Source organism: Polyodon spathula, chromosome 20 (assembly GCF_017654505.1).
Source record: "Polyodon spathula isolate WHYD16114869_AA chromosome 20, ASM1765450v1, whole genome shotgun sequence".
Classification (NCBI taxonomy): Eukaryota; Metazoa; Chordata; class Actinopteri; order Acipenseriformes; family Polyodontidae; genus Polyodon; species Polyodon spathula.
Window position 1 is genome coordinate 2,387,151 of NC_054553.1, and position 15,120 is coordinate 2,402,270.

The window sequence follows — 15,120 nt, forward strand, 5'->3', positions numbered from 1 at the left end:
ATATGAACAGTTAAATAAAGGTTGGGATTATAATTTAACATACATGAAAGGTTAAGCCCAATTATTTTTCTGTATATGCGTTTCTTGAAAGCTAACCAGAGTGCGCTGCTTTAAAAATAGTTGCTGCATGCTGCACAAACTCAGAGACACAGGCAGATTACTGATTAGCAATTAGGTGGCTTTCAAGAGAGGCATTTCTATGCATTTCATGTACTGATATACCAGCGAGGCTGCAGGGTGAAAATGGAACTATCCCATCACACTTTCACCTTTATTAACACATTTGCATTTCGCTACAAGATTCCTGATGGCTTTATTTCTGTTCAAGTATTTCAAATAAAAGGGGCATAGTACTGGTGCGTTGTTGTTAAAGCTATGGCAATGTTGTTTTATAGGTCAATAGCCATTTAAAAGACAAGTATCACAATCAGATGCCATAACACTTGGGTATACACAAGTTTATCACAGTAAACATGTCATATAGAGTATAACATGTTTAACCAGTATAGACTATGGTAAAAGCAAGGAAAAACTACGAAAATAACATACAAAAATACCATGATAAACTTTTATAAGGTTTTACTGGGGAGAAATTTGATTGACATATCTATTCAAGGTGATTTCATCATCAATAGTTTATTGAACAAAAATTAATATTCCTACAGTTTGTGTTTACACTTCCAAAAAAAACAAAACAATATTTGGAGTTTAAACTCTTCAGTGACAGTTCTCAATCATGGCAATTTGAAAACTTACTTCCCAAAGGATACCTCAATGTGTACATGATATCTTTGTAAATCTCTCGGGGGAACTGCCTGGCATAAATATTTAATGTTCTTGACAGTTTAGCTCCCATTCTCTCTCTCTCTCTCTCTCTCTCTCTCTCTCTCTCTCTCTCTCTCTCTCTCTCTCTCTTTCTCTCTCTCCATCCACTGGACACTAGGATACGTTTCAGCTTTGAAGATGTGTCAATGCTTTCACTGTGCCAAATTGTGAGAGACGGCAGCCCTTTCCTCCTGTGAATTCTCTGTCTTCTTACTAATTGCTGTTTTCTAAACGTTTCATGAAATTCAATGATATCTCTCCCTGAAATTCAGTGCTCTACCTCATGTTATAAAATCTGTGCGACAGACTGAGGATTTAAACATTTACATGTCTACTTATTAGAAGAGCTCACAGCCCTGGTGCCAGAAAAGCAACATTCATTCATAATCTTAATACTTTAAAAATGCTCAAATAACTTGACAAGGGGCGAGAAATGTAGGTCCCTGGCCTCTAATTTCACAGAGCATGGCAGCAATATATTCCAAGACATTTAATAGCATTTGTTATTATTTGTATTATTATTTTTAAAGAAAATGTCATAATATCACATGTTGTCAAATAACCAAGAAGCAAAAAAAATGGCAAAACACCTTCAAGCAAGATGGATACAAATGTGTGTGTGTATATATATCGTAACTTAGCTTGCAACTCTCCACGGTTTGTTCCCCCTTTACAAGCAGGGCCCAGGACACCAAAGTGGATTTTTCCAGCGCTTGTGCGCTATTTTTAATACACAAACAAAATAAACAAAAACACAAAATAAACACCTAACTCTTCCTAGAGCTCTACCTAAACACACACAGGACCCTAACTAATACACAGGACAGCTAAGCTGTTTACCTGTACCACACACTAACAAAACACACAAAAAGACTTCTTCACACTACCTTTTATATTTCATTTGAAATCACCCTCAACCAAGCTCCTCACACACCAGCAGCCCTGAACAGCCTGGCTGCTCTCTTTAAATACCCTGCACCTGGCTCTAATTTACAATAAAAACCAGGTGCAGGGGACAACTAATAATTAAACAATTAACACAATGCACACCTATCTACATTCTCACATTTTTTTTCTCTAGCAGGGATGATATTAACCCTCTTCCTGCTCGGGAGAAGGACGAGCGTTATATATTATATATATATATATATATATATATATATATATATATATATATATATATATATATATATATTATAATATATATATAACTATTGATGATAAGCAGACAATTCGTCTGTTAAGCAGAACTCTAAGTCTTTCTGACCACATGAATGAAGGGAGGGAGGATGGGGCATCTTTATTGTACAGTGCATGCAATGGCTCACATACACAATGATAAGGGCAGCAGTGTACAGTAAACAACACCGAAGCTAACCTACAGTACTAAGACTAGGAAAATGTGTTTAACATATTGGGGACTTAACATTTAAAGGAAAATGAATGGAACACTTCCATTACCATGGCTATTTACCACTTCTCTGTGATGTCTGATGCACGGAGAAGCAATTGATTTGACACCACCACCCAAAAATAGTACTGTACTTCCTCTAAAGATCAATCCGGTTTGAAACTAGCTATTTTAATAGAAAAGTTTGGAAAATAGCAGCTATGCATTTATAAAATAACAATAGAAATAATTGAAAATAATTGAATTGGATGAGCGAATGACGTTACGAATACAAGTGTGATTTTCAGATGTCAGTAGAGTATTACATTGTGATCGATGTGAAGACAAGTCAGGTTGCTGTGTGGCAGACAATCAGCAGCCTTGTATCAAAATGTTTCCTTTTCAATTAGTCGCTGTAGGGTTTATACTGTAGTGTCTGGTTCTTTGTTTTATATGTAGGAAGAATCCTGCAAAGGAAATGACCAAAACGCTTTTTCAAAGGTACGTTGAGTCGCCCAAGGCAATATGCAGAAGACAAGAAGAAGCTAAATGATTAATTAATAATAATGCAGAAGATGAGAAGATCATATTAATAATAACACATATGATTTATACAACACAAAAAAATGTGTGCTTATAGTCATCACAGGCACATATTAAACACCATGCTGCGAGCATCCAATGAACTTCCCATTCCTAGTAAAGATATTACAGGTTTTGACAGATTAACTTTGATGTGATTCGTATTCATGAATTCATTAGAGTCTTCGAGATTTAGAATTGCAGATGCAACCTTTAGTGTTTAAATGCCACACTGGAGATACTGTAGAATTATGAATACATAAAAAAGTTAAAAAGATATGTAAAGTGTGTAAATACATGGACAAAAGTAAAAGTATAATTAAACACAAGAACAACACATACCCACTAAAAACTAATATCTACTGTAAAAATAGCAATGCCGTTTATGGAATAGCCTGTGAAAAATGTGATGAAATAAAATATGTTGGAGAGACTGGAACAACTTTATATAAAAGAATTCAGAACCACCTTTCATTCATTAGAAATAAAAAAAATAAATAAATAACCAATAGTAGAGCACTTCACCAGTCACGGACAGGACAGAAATGATGTGAAGTTTGTAATATTAGAACAGCTTAAATTAGACAATGCGATATATAGAAGAATAAAAGAAAGTAAATGGATAAATAGACTGAACACTATGCCAGCGGGACTCAACAGAAAAGAATGAACTAATTAACTCCAATAAATATATAAAAGTTAAAAATAAATAAATAAACAGAATTCATTAAAAAAGTACATGCTGATGCGCTGGAGAGGCCAAATCAAGGCTGACCCTCAGAGCCAGCATTGCATGATAATATAAATACAAGTTTATATAAAATAATATTAATTAGAATTAATATAGATTTAAAGATATAAGTAAAAATGATGTCTCAATATATAGAACACCATTACATCATGTAAGAATAAATCATGGATTTGAATATAAACAATAACAAGTAGTTGTCATGCCATCAAACACCTATAAATACCTCCAATGTTTTGACTCAAACACAGACTCCCTTGAGAAAGATATGTACACATAGAAACGATGGACAGCGGGCTCTTTGGGAGGAATGTACATTGGGGATTTGATGTGAGCTAGGGAGCACCAAGTCTGTGACCGTAATATTGCATTCTAAATATTTTTGTTAATTTCAGTATGTTTGTATTCCTTATCAGGACACCTTCCACAGCAGGGAGGAGGTACCCTGCACATGGTATGGATCCCCCAGTTTTATGGACCAGTGCACGTGGTTCATATATGTATAAATACATATTTGTTTGCATTGCTTTGTGGTATTGATTTGGCAATTACAGGGTCAATTCCCTGCAGGGTTGGTCAATCAGCGATCCAAACTGGTTTCCATAGAGACAGCCAGGTGAAGGCAATTGTCAGTCCTCAATTGAGAAATGCCCGTCTGCCTCTGAAATGCCTGTCTGACTGGTTGTTGAGTTTAGGGTTGGGATCTCTGTAATATCTGTGATACATCTCTGGCATTCGGGGTACTGGCACATACTGAACAGGAATACATATTTTAAAAAAAATAATAATCTAAAGGAGCTATACTCCTTATGGATGATAATTTATCCATCTTCTGGTACTTGATAATTTTAACATCTGAAGGCATTTTGAGGCAGATGGCATACCCTTGACCAGGAACACCTCTCCACTAATGAATGCAATGACATCAATTGGCAGAATACCATCAAACTGCTTTTAAACCCTCTGTTAGCCTTCTATCAACAGAGCCTTTACAAAACCACATTATAACACCTCATCAGCACTGAAACGGGATCAATCGCTTTCCATTTGTTCAGATTATGGGCACATTTTAAAATAAATACTACTTCAGATTGAGTTACTGACTGCTGATTAATACAGTATAAGTAAATAATCTGTCATATGTAAATGTGTACTTTGCATAAACCATGTTCATTGTATTTAGGTGACATTAAACACATTTTTATTGCATCATCAAATTGGATCTGAAACAACAAGCCCAGTAATAAAATATGACCTCATCTTACTTCTTATTGAGTCTAGCGATTACCGGACCCTTTCTGGGGTAAAATGTAGCAGAATGCGCCGCGATGGAAGAACATGGAGCCATGTGATCACCTTAGTCCCAACGCATAGTTGGAACTTCTGAAGCATCAGAACAAACACACCTTTCTTACTTAATCCCAGTACGGTCCTGGTACTTTATAAATACAACAAACAAGCAGCAAGACTGCAGTGCTGTACCAATCATCATGGCACGCAATGCAGTTTAATAAGCCACACAGGCTGTCAATTGCATTGCATTGTGTCCTGTCGTCATTATCATATGGCGTACCACACAGGGCGTGGAAGGAAGACCCTCTGCTCTTTGAGTAGCTCCAGCTTGCTGTTCAGTTTAAAGCACTGCACGTTCTCATGCAGCTTCGTCAGCACCGTTCAGAGCTTTCTGTTCTCGTGCCAGCCTTACAGGGGTCGAAATCGTCTTCACACTGGATGCTTTTTGATGTGACCCTCCACCTTGTTCCTTGCAGGCTTGAACTGACATACAATGCAAGCAGGTGAGTGAAGTACCCTAGCGCCAGCTTGCTATTCCATGTGTCGCCTTGTATTCCCTCTGAGAAGAAATATACATCATACCTGCTTGATCAAATCTTGGCCGAGCTGTTGGCCAGACTGCCACTGGGAGAAACAAATGCTCTTGGTTTCTTCATCGGCTACCTGGGGACTCCAGCTGTGAGCACACATCCAAAACTGACTCAACAGCAAAGTAACCCACAAGCACTACTTAATTAAGAGCAGTCTTTTTAATTTCATCACATAACCCAAAGGCATTGGTAACAGTTTAGAGATTGGATACATGTACAAATCAAGCAATAATATACTGTATATTCTAACATTCTTATAACATGCTAAAACAAATTATTAAGAGTGTATTGTCAGTGTTTTAACTGTTTGTTAAAGCTTAATTAATATCAGATCACCACTTATAATGCATCCCTAAACTAAAGTGTCATCAAGACATCCACCCCCAACACACATGAAGTAAGTCATTTTGCATTAGACATGTCGAAGGCAAGGTGTAATTGCAATGACAAGGAGCACAAGAAAACACGCCTTAAGAATAATGATTGCAAATCTAAACTAATGAAAAGGTGTCTTAATTGTGTTTTAAAGAGTGGCAGATGGTGATACAAATTTAGCACAACAACTAATTGCACAGTATAATCTTAACCCTAACCCTATCCATAACTCTATCCCTAATCCTTTTCTGATACAGTTGTGTGCTTATGTATATCATTATCTGCATTCAGTCAAAAAAGATGTATACCTTGAACTTGTATCCTTGTTCTATAGTGCAATAGAACTGTCAATGCAGCTCGCTATGCCTTAACATTCAGTGAGCCCTTAGATAAATGTGATTCATTCGCAAGAAAAATAGTACAAAAAATAAACCAAGAAACAAGCAAACAACAATAAAAAGATGAGGGGCATGTTTACTGACTGCTAAAAAATGGTGCTCATTTTTTGTTAATGGTTAGCAAACCCATTTATAAACAATTAAAAAAGTATAACTGTTCTTAAAAATGCCTTCTGTTATTTCATTGATATGATTGACTCAGTGTTGTGAATCATTACAATACCTTTCTGGTTTTTCACTTTATTACTGTTATCTATTGGAATGTAATGTGTGTGTGTGTGTGTGTGTGTGTGTGTGTGTGTGTATATATATATATATATATATATATATATATATATATATATATATAATTATGTGGTGTAGGTTCAATATTTATTTCTCCTGTTTGTATTTGTTAGATTATATAGTTGTTGGGTTGAACTGCCATTATTGTTACTGCTGTTTCAAAACAACAGCTCTCTCAACCTTCTGACTTCAGAAAAACCAACAAGTGAAGCTAAGGGTTTTTTTTTTTTTTTTTTACTTCCAGGCTAATCCTCTGATAGTTGTCATAGCAACAGCAACATGACCAAATGCAGACCTTGACCCAAAGGTCATGGTTGGCACCTGCAGATTATATAATGCTGTTTTTACTGCAGGAGACCACTGTGGGAGGGGCTAAGAGAAGATCTTCTTCAAAAGGCTTGGGATGCATAGACTAAAAGCTTCACTAAAGGAACAGAATGTGAAAAAGAGAGCTGCCGTTAACTTTGTTAGCATCCTATACATTGCTTTCCATAAATACTGAAACATGTGGATTCAGATACTCTGTCAATTAATCCACTGTCCAAATGTTCTGCTACTTGTTAATTAAATACTTTAATTAACTTCTAATGATTTAACTTCAATGCTAATTTAGATTTTTGTCCCATCACTTCAAAATATAAACAATAATACATTTAGTAAGGAAAAGTCTTTTCTGTGAGAATTATTGTAATTGTTCAAGAGTATAGTGCTAATCATATGCGTAACAGAAAAGGAAAAAATATACAGGATATTAAAATGTTTGCACAACTACAGTGCAGCTCTATGATAAAACAAACAAACAAACATAACAAAAATAACCTGCATTATTATTATTATTATTATTATTATTATTATTATTATTATTATTATTATTATTATTATTATTATTATTATTAATAATAATACTATTATATAGCATTGTTTTGCTTGAAACACAGATATGCAGAATGTTTGTAATAAGGTTTATTTAGGGTTATAGTAATACTATGTATTAGTCCACATGTTAGCAGCTTTCATTTAATTTGAAAACCTCTAAAATTATTTTACAGTATTCAGATTATTTGAAATCGTAAATTTTTTCTTCACTCAATCCAGTACCTGTATTAGAGGCAGACTTAACCCAAAATGTAATTTAATTTTTTTTGAAAAAGTTACTGCCAGCGGAATTGTAATTTTGAAGTGCATTTTTTGACAGTTTAAACACTAGGCACAGTAGCATCATTGCGATTAGCTCATGCTGCCTATTTTTTTTCTTCTTCTTTTCTTTGGGTTTGTCCCCGATTTTAAAGAGCCAATGAACTCCCTATAGCCATATCTGCAGACTGACGTTCCTGCGAAATGGGTCAGTCTGACTTGTGTGTTTCGGGCTCCACAATGCCCTATAACCCTGGTTTATGTTTTGCTAGAATCAGTTTTTTTTTTTTAAATGATTATCCCCTCCCTTTACATCTGTGAAACTACAGAGGTTTTTATTCACTGTATTAATGTTATCATCCCTTTTTCAAGTCCCAATAAATGGCGCTGCTTTTATTATTAAGATGCTCCTATGACCTATTTTTCAAATGCATCATTATCATATAAATGCATAGGCGTACTGTTCAAATGAGTAATTGGTCAGTTCTTGATTATCAAGTACATATTATGCAGTAGATTCTGGTGGATATTGCTAGAATTAACAGGATAATCCAAGCACTCACCTACAGTAGCATTTATAGTTTATAGATGGAATAGAAAGTGCTAGACGTTTTTATTTTATTTTTTTTCTTGAATTTAATTTTAAGTGATGGGTATTTAATTAAAAGCCTGTACAGATGTTCTGTTCTTTATGCATTAAAAGACCGGCAATGACATTCTGAATCGTATTTCAGTATCAAACCAGAAGCAATACTGGAAGAGGGGGATAGCTGTGAATTTATTCCAACCCTTTTAAAACATGGCTGTGACATATGGAGAATCACACAGTACGTGGATCAAAAAACAGATTCGAGAAACCACGATATAATAAGAGCATGTTATCACGTGGAACAGACCTGAATTCTGTGTGAAGCAGCCGGCTACATTCTAATTACACCAGAAAACGTGATCGACTATTAATCTGTTGTTATAAATAGGTTCGTGTAACTGCTTTGAAATACTGTTTATTTTCAATACATCTCGTTATTCTTCTTTTTAAAAACCATACCATTATATTTGTAAAATACTTTAAACGCATATAACGCACAATCTATATACATTGCAAATGCAGTACCCATAGGGTTAAGATTAATAACAGTCTACGGTAATATTTTGGCAGTAATAAATGATTTGTGATATATCAAATAGTGATTCAGTGATCTATCTAGATATGGTGGTGGCTGCTGATTTCTAACAGCTTAAATAGATTTGAAATCTTGGTGTGATGACTAAGTATTCGCTCTGCCTATCCTGTCTGTATTGGCTCCCCCCTTGTTTGATTGACAGCCGAGTCCCCTCGCTGCCTAGCTACTGTTCTTGATTAGCGTGCAAGAAGGACGCCTCGGCTGCTGCTCATCGCTTCACAGATGCACAAGCCGCTTTGCGTTGCAGTCAGCACCACAGAGCACGGCGCAGTTCTACCAGTACACTCTCATTGCAGCCGTATTGCACTGCCTTTACATTAAACCAGTAAGCCAAGAAGAAGCTAGCCTGCGCCGGGGTTTTTATACTGGAAGAGACATTAAGGGTACTGAATGTGATGATGATGAGGATGATGATGGTGAGGATGCTGATGCTTCTGTTGGCGAGCTTTAAACATGAGCTACAATAAGAAACCGTAAGAAGAAAACATTATATGTATATATTTAGAAACAAAAAGGCTGTTAGTAGTATTTCTTTCTTTATTAATATATCATGGTGGCTGTATGGACAGTTACACAGAACCTAGGCTGACATCTGAAAACAACCTACCAGCCCAGCATCTTCAGTATTACACACTGCACTGCACCATGACATTGGACGTACAAACGGTGGTTGTATTTACAGTGATCGTGGTGCTGGTGCTCGTGAACGTCGTTTTAATGTTCATCTTGGGTTCTCGTTAATGGATTCTTGCTTGAGCCGCTGTTTGCCTGCCTGCTCTGAGACACGCACAGCAGATAGTGGAAGCGAGGGAGAGAGTGCGCTTGCATTCAGAGTGGGGACACTCGGCGCTCCAACATGGCCACAGTGATATGAATGACGTTGGTATATTATATCTCTCCCTAAATCTTTTGTCGTGTCTTGTCTTTTTATAATGTCTGTGAGCGTAGTGGTGGTGGTTGTGATGGTGGTCGTTGTTGTATAGATATGTTTTTCTTTTTAATTTGTATTTTCATTTTTCTGATAAAGCAACCTAATTAATTTATACTAAGCTATCTAGCAATACCCTAAAAAAAATAACAAGCTATTATTTATTCTTTTCTCCACCCTTTCCTCCCCCTCACTTTCTCTTTATCCGTGCTTGCTAGAAAAAAAAAAAAAGCATGACAAAAATATTTGCAGTATGCAATTAAGAATGCTATAGTGCGTGATGAGATTCAGGTTTACATTTCTTTCTGCTGTAATATACTGGTGCTTGTTGATCACATTTATTTCAGGAAGCCTGTTATTATTATTATTATTATTATTATTATTATTATTATTATTATTATTATTATTTAGCTGTTGATGTAATACTGGAGATATATGGGCTGCGTAGGAAAGACCAGGGATACCCTTACTGTTACTAAGGGGGTCGCCGGTTTGATTGGCGTGATTATAATTCATACAGGCATCAATTTGCAAATTGGTAGCAATTTATGGAATATGCGAATTGCAATTGTAGCACGCGCTTATTGCACAGAGGTATGGTTCTGTGGAACACCTTCTTTTTTTTTTTTTCATTTTTCCTTTTTTTTTTGCTTTTTTTTTTTAACCGTGTTTATAACATAGAACCAACTGTTCCTGCTCACCGGATTGGCTAAATAGACCGGGAGCCATTTTTAAAATAGTAAATAGGTTGGTTGGAAAGATGCATTCAGTTGTCAGTAAAGATTGTATTTTTTATATAAACATCCAAAGAGGTTTTGCATTTGTATTCAGTGCAATAGCAAACTTAACCAGACTTAACACCAAACAACTCTGAACTATGGCATAATAATAATAATAATAATAATAATAATAATAATAATAATAATAATAATAATAATAACAATAATAATAATAAAAACTTGCTATCTTTAATTTCTTATACTTCAGCATTCTCTTGGATCTGGTGTAAACTGTGGTACCAACAGACTGCATTATCTATTCAATTCATAAGGAGCCTTATCTAGTAAATAAGTATTTAATGAGAAGTACAGTGTGTTGAGATAACTAACGACGTTGTGTATGCACAGGTGACAGGGGGCTTTCAAGCACCTGACTGGTAAACTGTTAGGTAAAGGCTTGTCTGGCTGTTTGCTTCTCAGATTTGAACCAGTGGAATTATTGCTAGGATGTAGCCTGAAGACCACGTTTCCCTTCAGTCAATGGCAGTCTTGCAATGGCATCTTCTGTTCTTTCCAGGAGCTTAGCTCGGTGTTGTTATCTACAGCAGGGTTAGCAAGTGCCATTACAAATGAAATCTATGATGACATTTTCAAAAGGGGGCTGGGATTTACTGTTGTTATTGAGCATGGATAACGGCTGATAAAGTGCTCTTTAATAAACGCACATCTCCAGCAGGAGGCGCTGTTTACAACGCTGCCCGCAGCATTAACGACGCTATTGAACTACACGGAACCTGTTATTACCTAACTGCATCCTCCTCGGAGCACCTAAAGTATTTGGCCCAAATCAGGATACAACATTTTCTTCCCTTTCACAGAGTCGTGTTAAAGCACTGCCAATTATGCATTGCTGATACCGTGGGCACTCAGGCAAAATGCATTTTCCAGCTTATGATTCAGAAAGCCCAGACACAGATGCGACACTGCCAGATGCAGTGTTGGTGTACTGGCCAAATTAAAAAGTGTAGCAACGATACCATGTGGAGCTAAAAGTATGAAATGTTCTGGAACATAAGGAAAAGGTGGATCCGTTCTCAGTCACGCATTCTCGGGTGGCCGCGTTGGTGTGCATTTTTGGGGGTGGGTGGGCGTTTGTGTGTGCTGCTCAGTGGGTGCTGTCTTGTGATTACCCGTATTAAAGGCTGACGAATGAGCCCTCTGTGTTCCCTGGTCTCCCTGTCTCTTAAGTTGCTTTGCTGCTTGCTCTTACAGTACAGTGTTTGCTGTCTATCTATCTTAAATAATGAAGTTTTTGTGCTTGGGTTGAGACGCTATTTGTATGACTGGGCCATAGAAGAGTTTTTAATACAAAACAAACATCTGATTATAATTTGGGACAGTTGTTCACACATTCACTAATTCGAAGGAAACCTCTTATAAGAATTGAGACCAGTACCCAGATGGTACTGAAGTAGTCCTCATGGTTGTATGAATTTCTATGCCGTGTCGAGAATGCGTATCCCTGCAGATGGGCTTAAGAGAGGCCCTTATAAAAGTTTACCATGGTATTTTTGCATGCTATTTTTCACCATGCTTTTCCTATGGTTATTCTACATAGTTTACCTGAGTTTTGCCATGTTTTTGAATATGCTTTACCAAAACCTCCCTGTTCTTTACAATGCCTAGCAATGTGTTACCACGCTTTCACTGTGCTCCATTACACAATTACACTGCTATGCTTTTACTATGGAGAGCGTTTATCAGTGGGAATGCCACTTCATAGCGCTTACATAACTGGAGAACCTCTTGTTCAATTGTGATGATCACTGCCACAAGTTACTGAGAGCATCATTACCTTTTTTTATATACGCATGCAATGTATATAGGTCAGTGTGATCTACCTTTTCATGATACAGATCTAATTGAATAATTACAGCCCTTGCAGAAGGATGCATGATACTAGCATGCTTGTTTTAGGTGATGAAAAATAAAAAACAAGCTGAACTGCTTTCACATCACGACCAGGATATTAAATATATGCTTTCATCGGCTATTTAACCCCAGCATGTGTTGATTTTTTTTTTAAAAGACGCCATATGCTGCAAAACAGTTTTCCGCATTTTGAGTTTTGAAACCGTTAGGCAGGCGCAGTGTTGGAAGAGCTGCGTCTTAAGGTAACACGCACTCTCCTAAATGCCAGTTTTTTTTTAACTTTACACTTTGTGGATGGAGGACTTGGGTAACACTGACACTGGACGGCGAAGAGTTAAAAAAAAATACAAAAAAAAACCTTTGAGACTTTTCCAGTAAGAAAGCTGTGAATCAAATCAAGTGAAACATATGGGAGTGATTTTAGAATGGGGGCGTGATGGGAGCCCACAGAATCATACTGTCCTTTTACACTACATGTACACTGGCCTGTTATGGACATGTCAAACATGTATAACGTTTCAAACATATACAGTACAATCAGCCTTCCGGTGCATGATTTGATTGAGGCATTAGAAAATATATCAGCAGCTTTCTGTTATTTCTTCTGGTCAGTCATATACTCAGTTATGCTTTGCTGTAAAATGTATTTTTGGGTTAGTACAGTATGCTTATCATAAAACAAAACACAAAGGCTAATAACTGCATTGGGAGGCTGCCTGCAATGCTACAAAGTACCCTGTGAAAAGTCATTTAATCTCAATCAATGTGTCATTTTGAGATCCAGCAGTTTTTGCAACGTCTTTTAAAAGATTTATTGATATCATGCAAATCCGTTCAGAAATTTAAAAAAAAATTCTGCCCAGAGTCAATCACATCTGTTTTAGTGAAGAATTGAAATAATGTGCAGCGTAACAAGCTGGAAGACATTGCTGGTTCTGATGACAAGATTAGCACACACAGATTCTTATTACTGTAGTAAAGGTGAGGTGTTGCTTTAGAGTTTATATGTTAATTACAAATGTTATAGGGAGGTTGCTAATGTAATGACATTCTAAATCAAGAGAATAGCAATACTTATCAATTAGAGGCTTCGCGAAATGAAAGATGTCATTATGATGCCATCATCATGAATATGTAAATCCTCACATTGCAAGGCTTTGCCTTTGGGACTGTCCTTAAATAGTAGTGGTGGGCAGCGATATGAAAATTGTTATCGATATCGTGCATGTATTTTGATATCAATATCGGTGCTGTGTGTGCGTGTGTGTGTGTTTGTGTTTGTGTGTGTGTGTGTGTAGACACACACACATGCACACAGACACAGAGTACAGGGCCTTGCTAATGTAAAGTGCTGAGTTTTGGTTCCGAATGAGCGAAGGGGAAGATAGACATGAAATAGAAATCGCTCTGTTATTGTCCGTATGTGCACATCACGTCGTTCATTTACTGTAAGCAGCTTCTGTGTAAACTCTTACAATGCTTGTATGAGGCCTTGGCTCATTGACTCCTGCAGTGGGCTTCAATTCAGCTCCCTAGCTTATATAGATTTCTGGCAGCCCTGTCTATGTCAGTATGCTGTATATAGTGTGTATAGTGTATATGGATGGATAGGTTTATTCCAGCAATGGTAGGAACTCGTGGCTGTACTATTTTTTTATTCAGTGAAGCTGCTGCAGGTAGTAAAGGTCAGGTACATATTTTATACCTTTAAACAGGAACACAGTGTTTCTCTAGAAGAAAGGTCAGGAGGTAGACTGCAGCAATATTGCCCTCTTTCATGCAAAAAAACATCTCAGATTGTACAAGTAATGCATACTTCAAGCATTTATTAACCATGGATTCATTAAAATGTATGCACACATAAATACTGTACATACTTGCACACATGCAACTTCACCTGAAACGTGTGTCATTTACTAATGCCAACGAATTATACAGACTATTTTAAACGATCTGTACTATGAAACAGAGTTATAATACTATACATTCTAAAAACACAGTTTAATTTGCATTCCCACTAATTAGTAGAGAGAGGTTGTTAATTAGGAGAACATGATTAACACCCGATGGCTCTTTGCATTTTTTGCTTGTTTTTCCTCCAGTAAAATGAGCAGTGCTGCTATGCTTGTTATATCAGAGCTGAATTAGTTCATTCTGCTTGGTGCATCAAGCAGAACGGGGCCAGCAGAGTTTCTGCACTCAGATTTACAATGAAGATAACTGCTTGGAAAACTACCTGCATGAAACAATCAATAGTTCTATCTTCAGAGTCGAGGTCACTGCTTGTTTGTATAAATATATACCAGTATATCTATCTATCTATCTATCTATCTATCTATCTATCTATCTATCTATCTATCTATATATATATATATATACACACACACACACACACACACACACACACACACACACACACACACACACACACACACATAATAGAAGACAGGAATGTTGTTATGCAATGTAGAACTGTCCAGTTCCTAATGGAGGTTCTATCAAGGTGAATCAGTAATGGTGCAGTTTGCTTAATGAAACTCCTGTGTAATCCAGGGCACTGGGGATAAGGGTAGAAGCACCAGAACCACAGGAACATTGCACAGTCGGCAGATCAGAAGCATTTTCACACAGCTGTAGCTGTAGAAAGCATTCAGAGTTCTCAGATTTACAGATTACCGTGTTTTTTTATATTTAAATTTCTGCACAGTGTTCAGTTAGTTTGAGGCATAGACAGCAC

The 15,120-nt window shown here is 36.7% G+C and overlaps 1 protein-coding gene across 6 annotated transcripts in view; it reads left to right on the forward strand.

The window, feature by feature from the left end:
- LOC121295516 (rho guanine nucleotide exchange factor 9-like) overlaps positions 1-15,120 on the forward strand; it is an 81,612-nt gene that overhangs the window by 28,665 nt on the left and 37,827 nt on the right. The window contains exon 1 of one of the 6 annotated variants that reach the window (XM_041220223.1): positions 8,974-9,220. The exons of 2 other annotated variants lie outside the window; for them this stretch is intronic. In XM_041220223.1, coding sequence (XP_041076157.1) covers positions 9,200-9,220 — 21 coding nt within the window. In that variant the 5' untranslated portion in view covers positions 8,974-9,199. 3 more of the 6 variants (XM_041220226.1, XM_041220225.1, XM_041220224.1) reach the window with 3 other exon arrangements.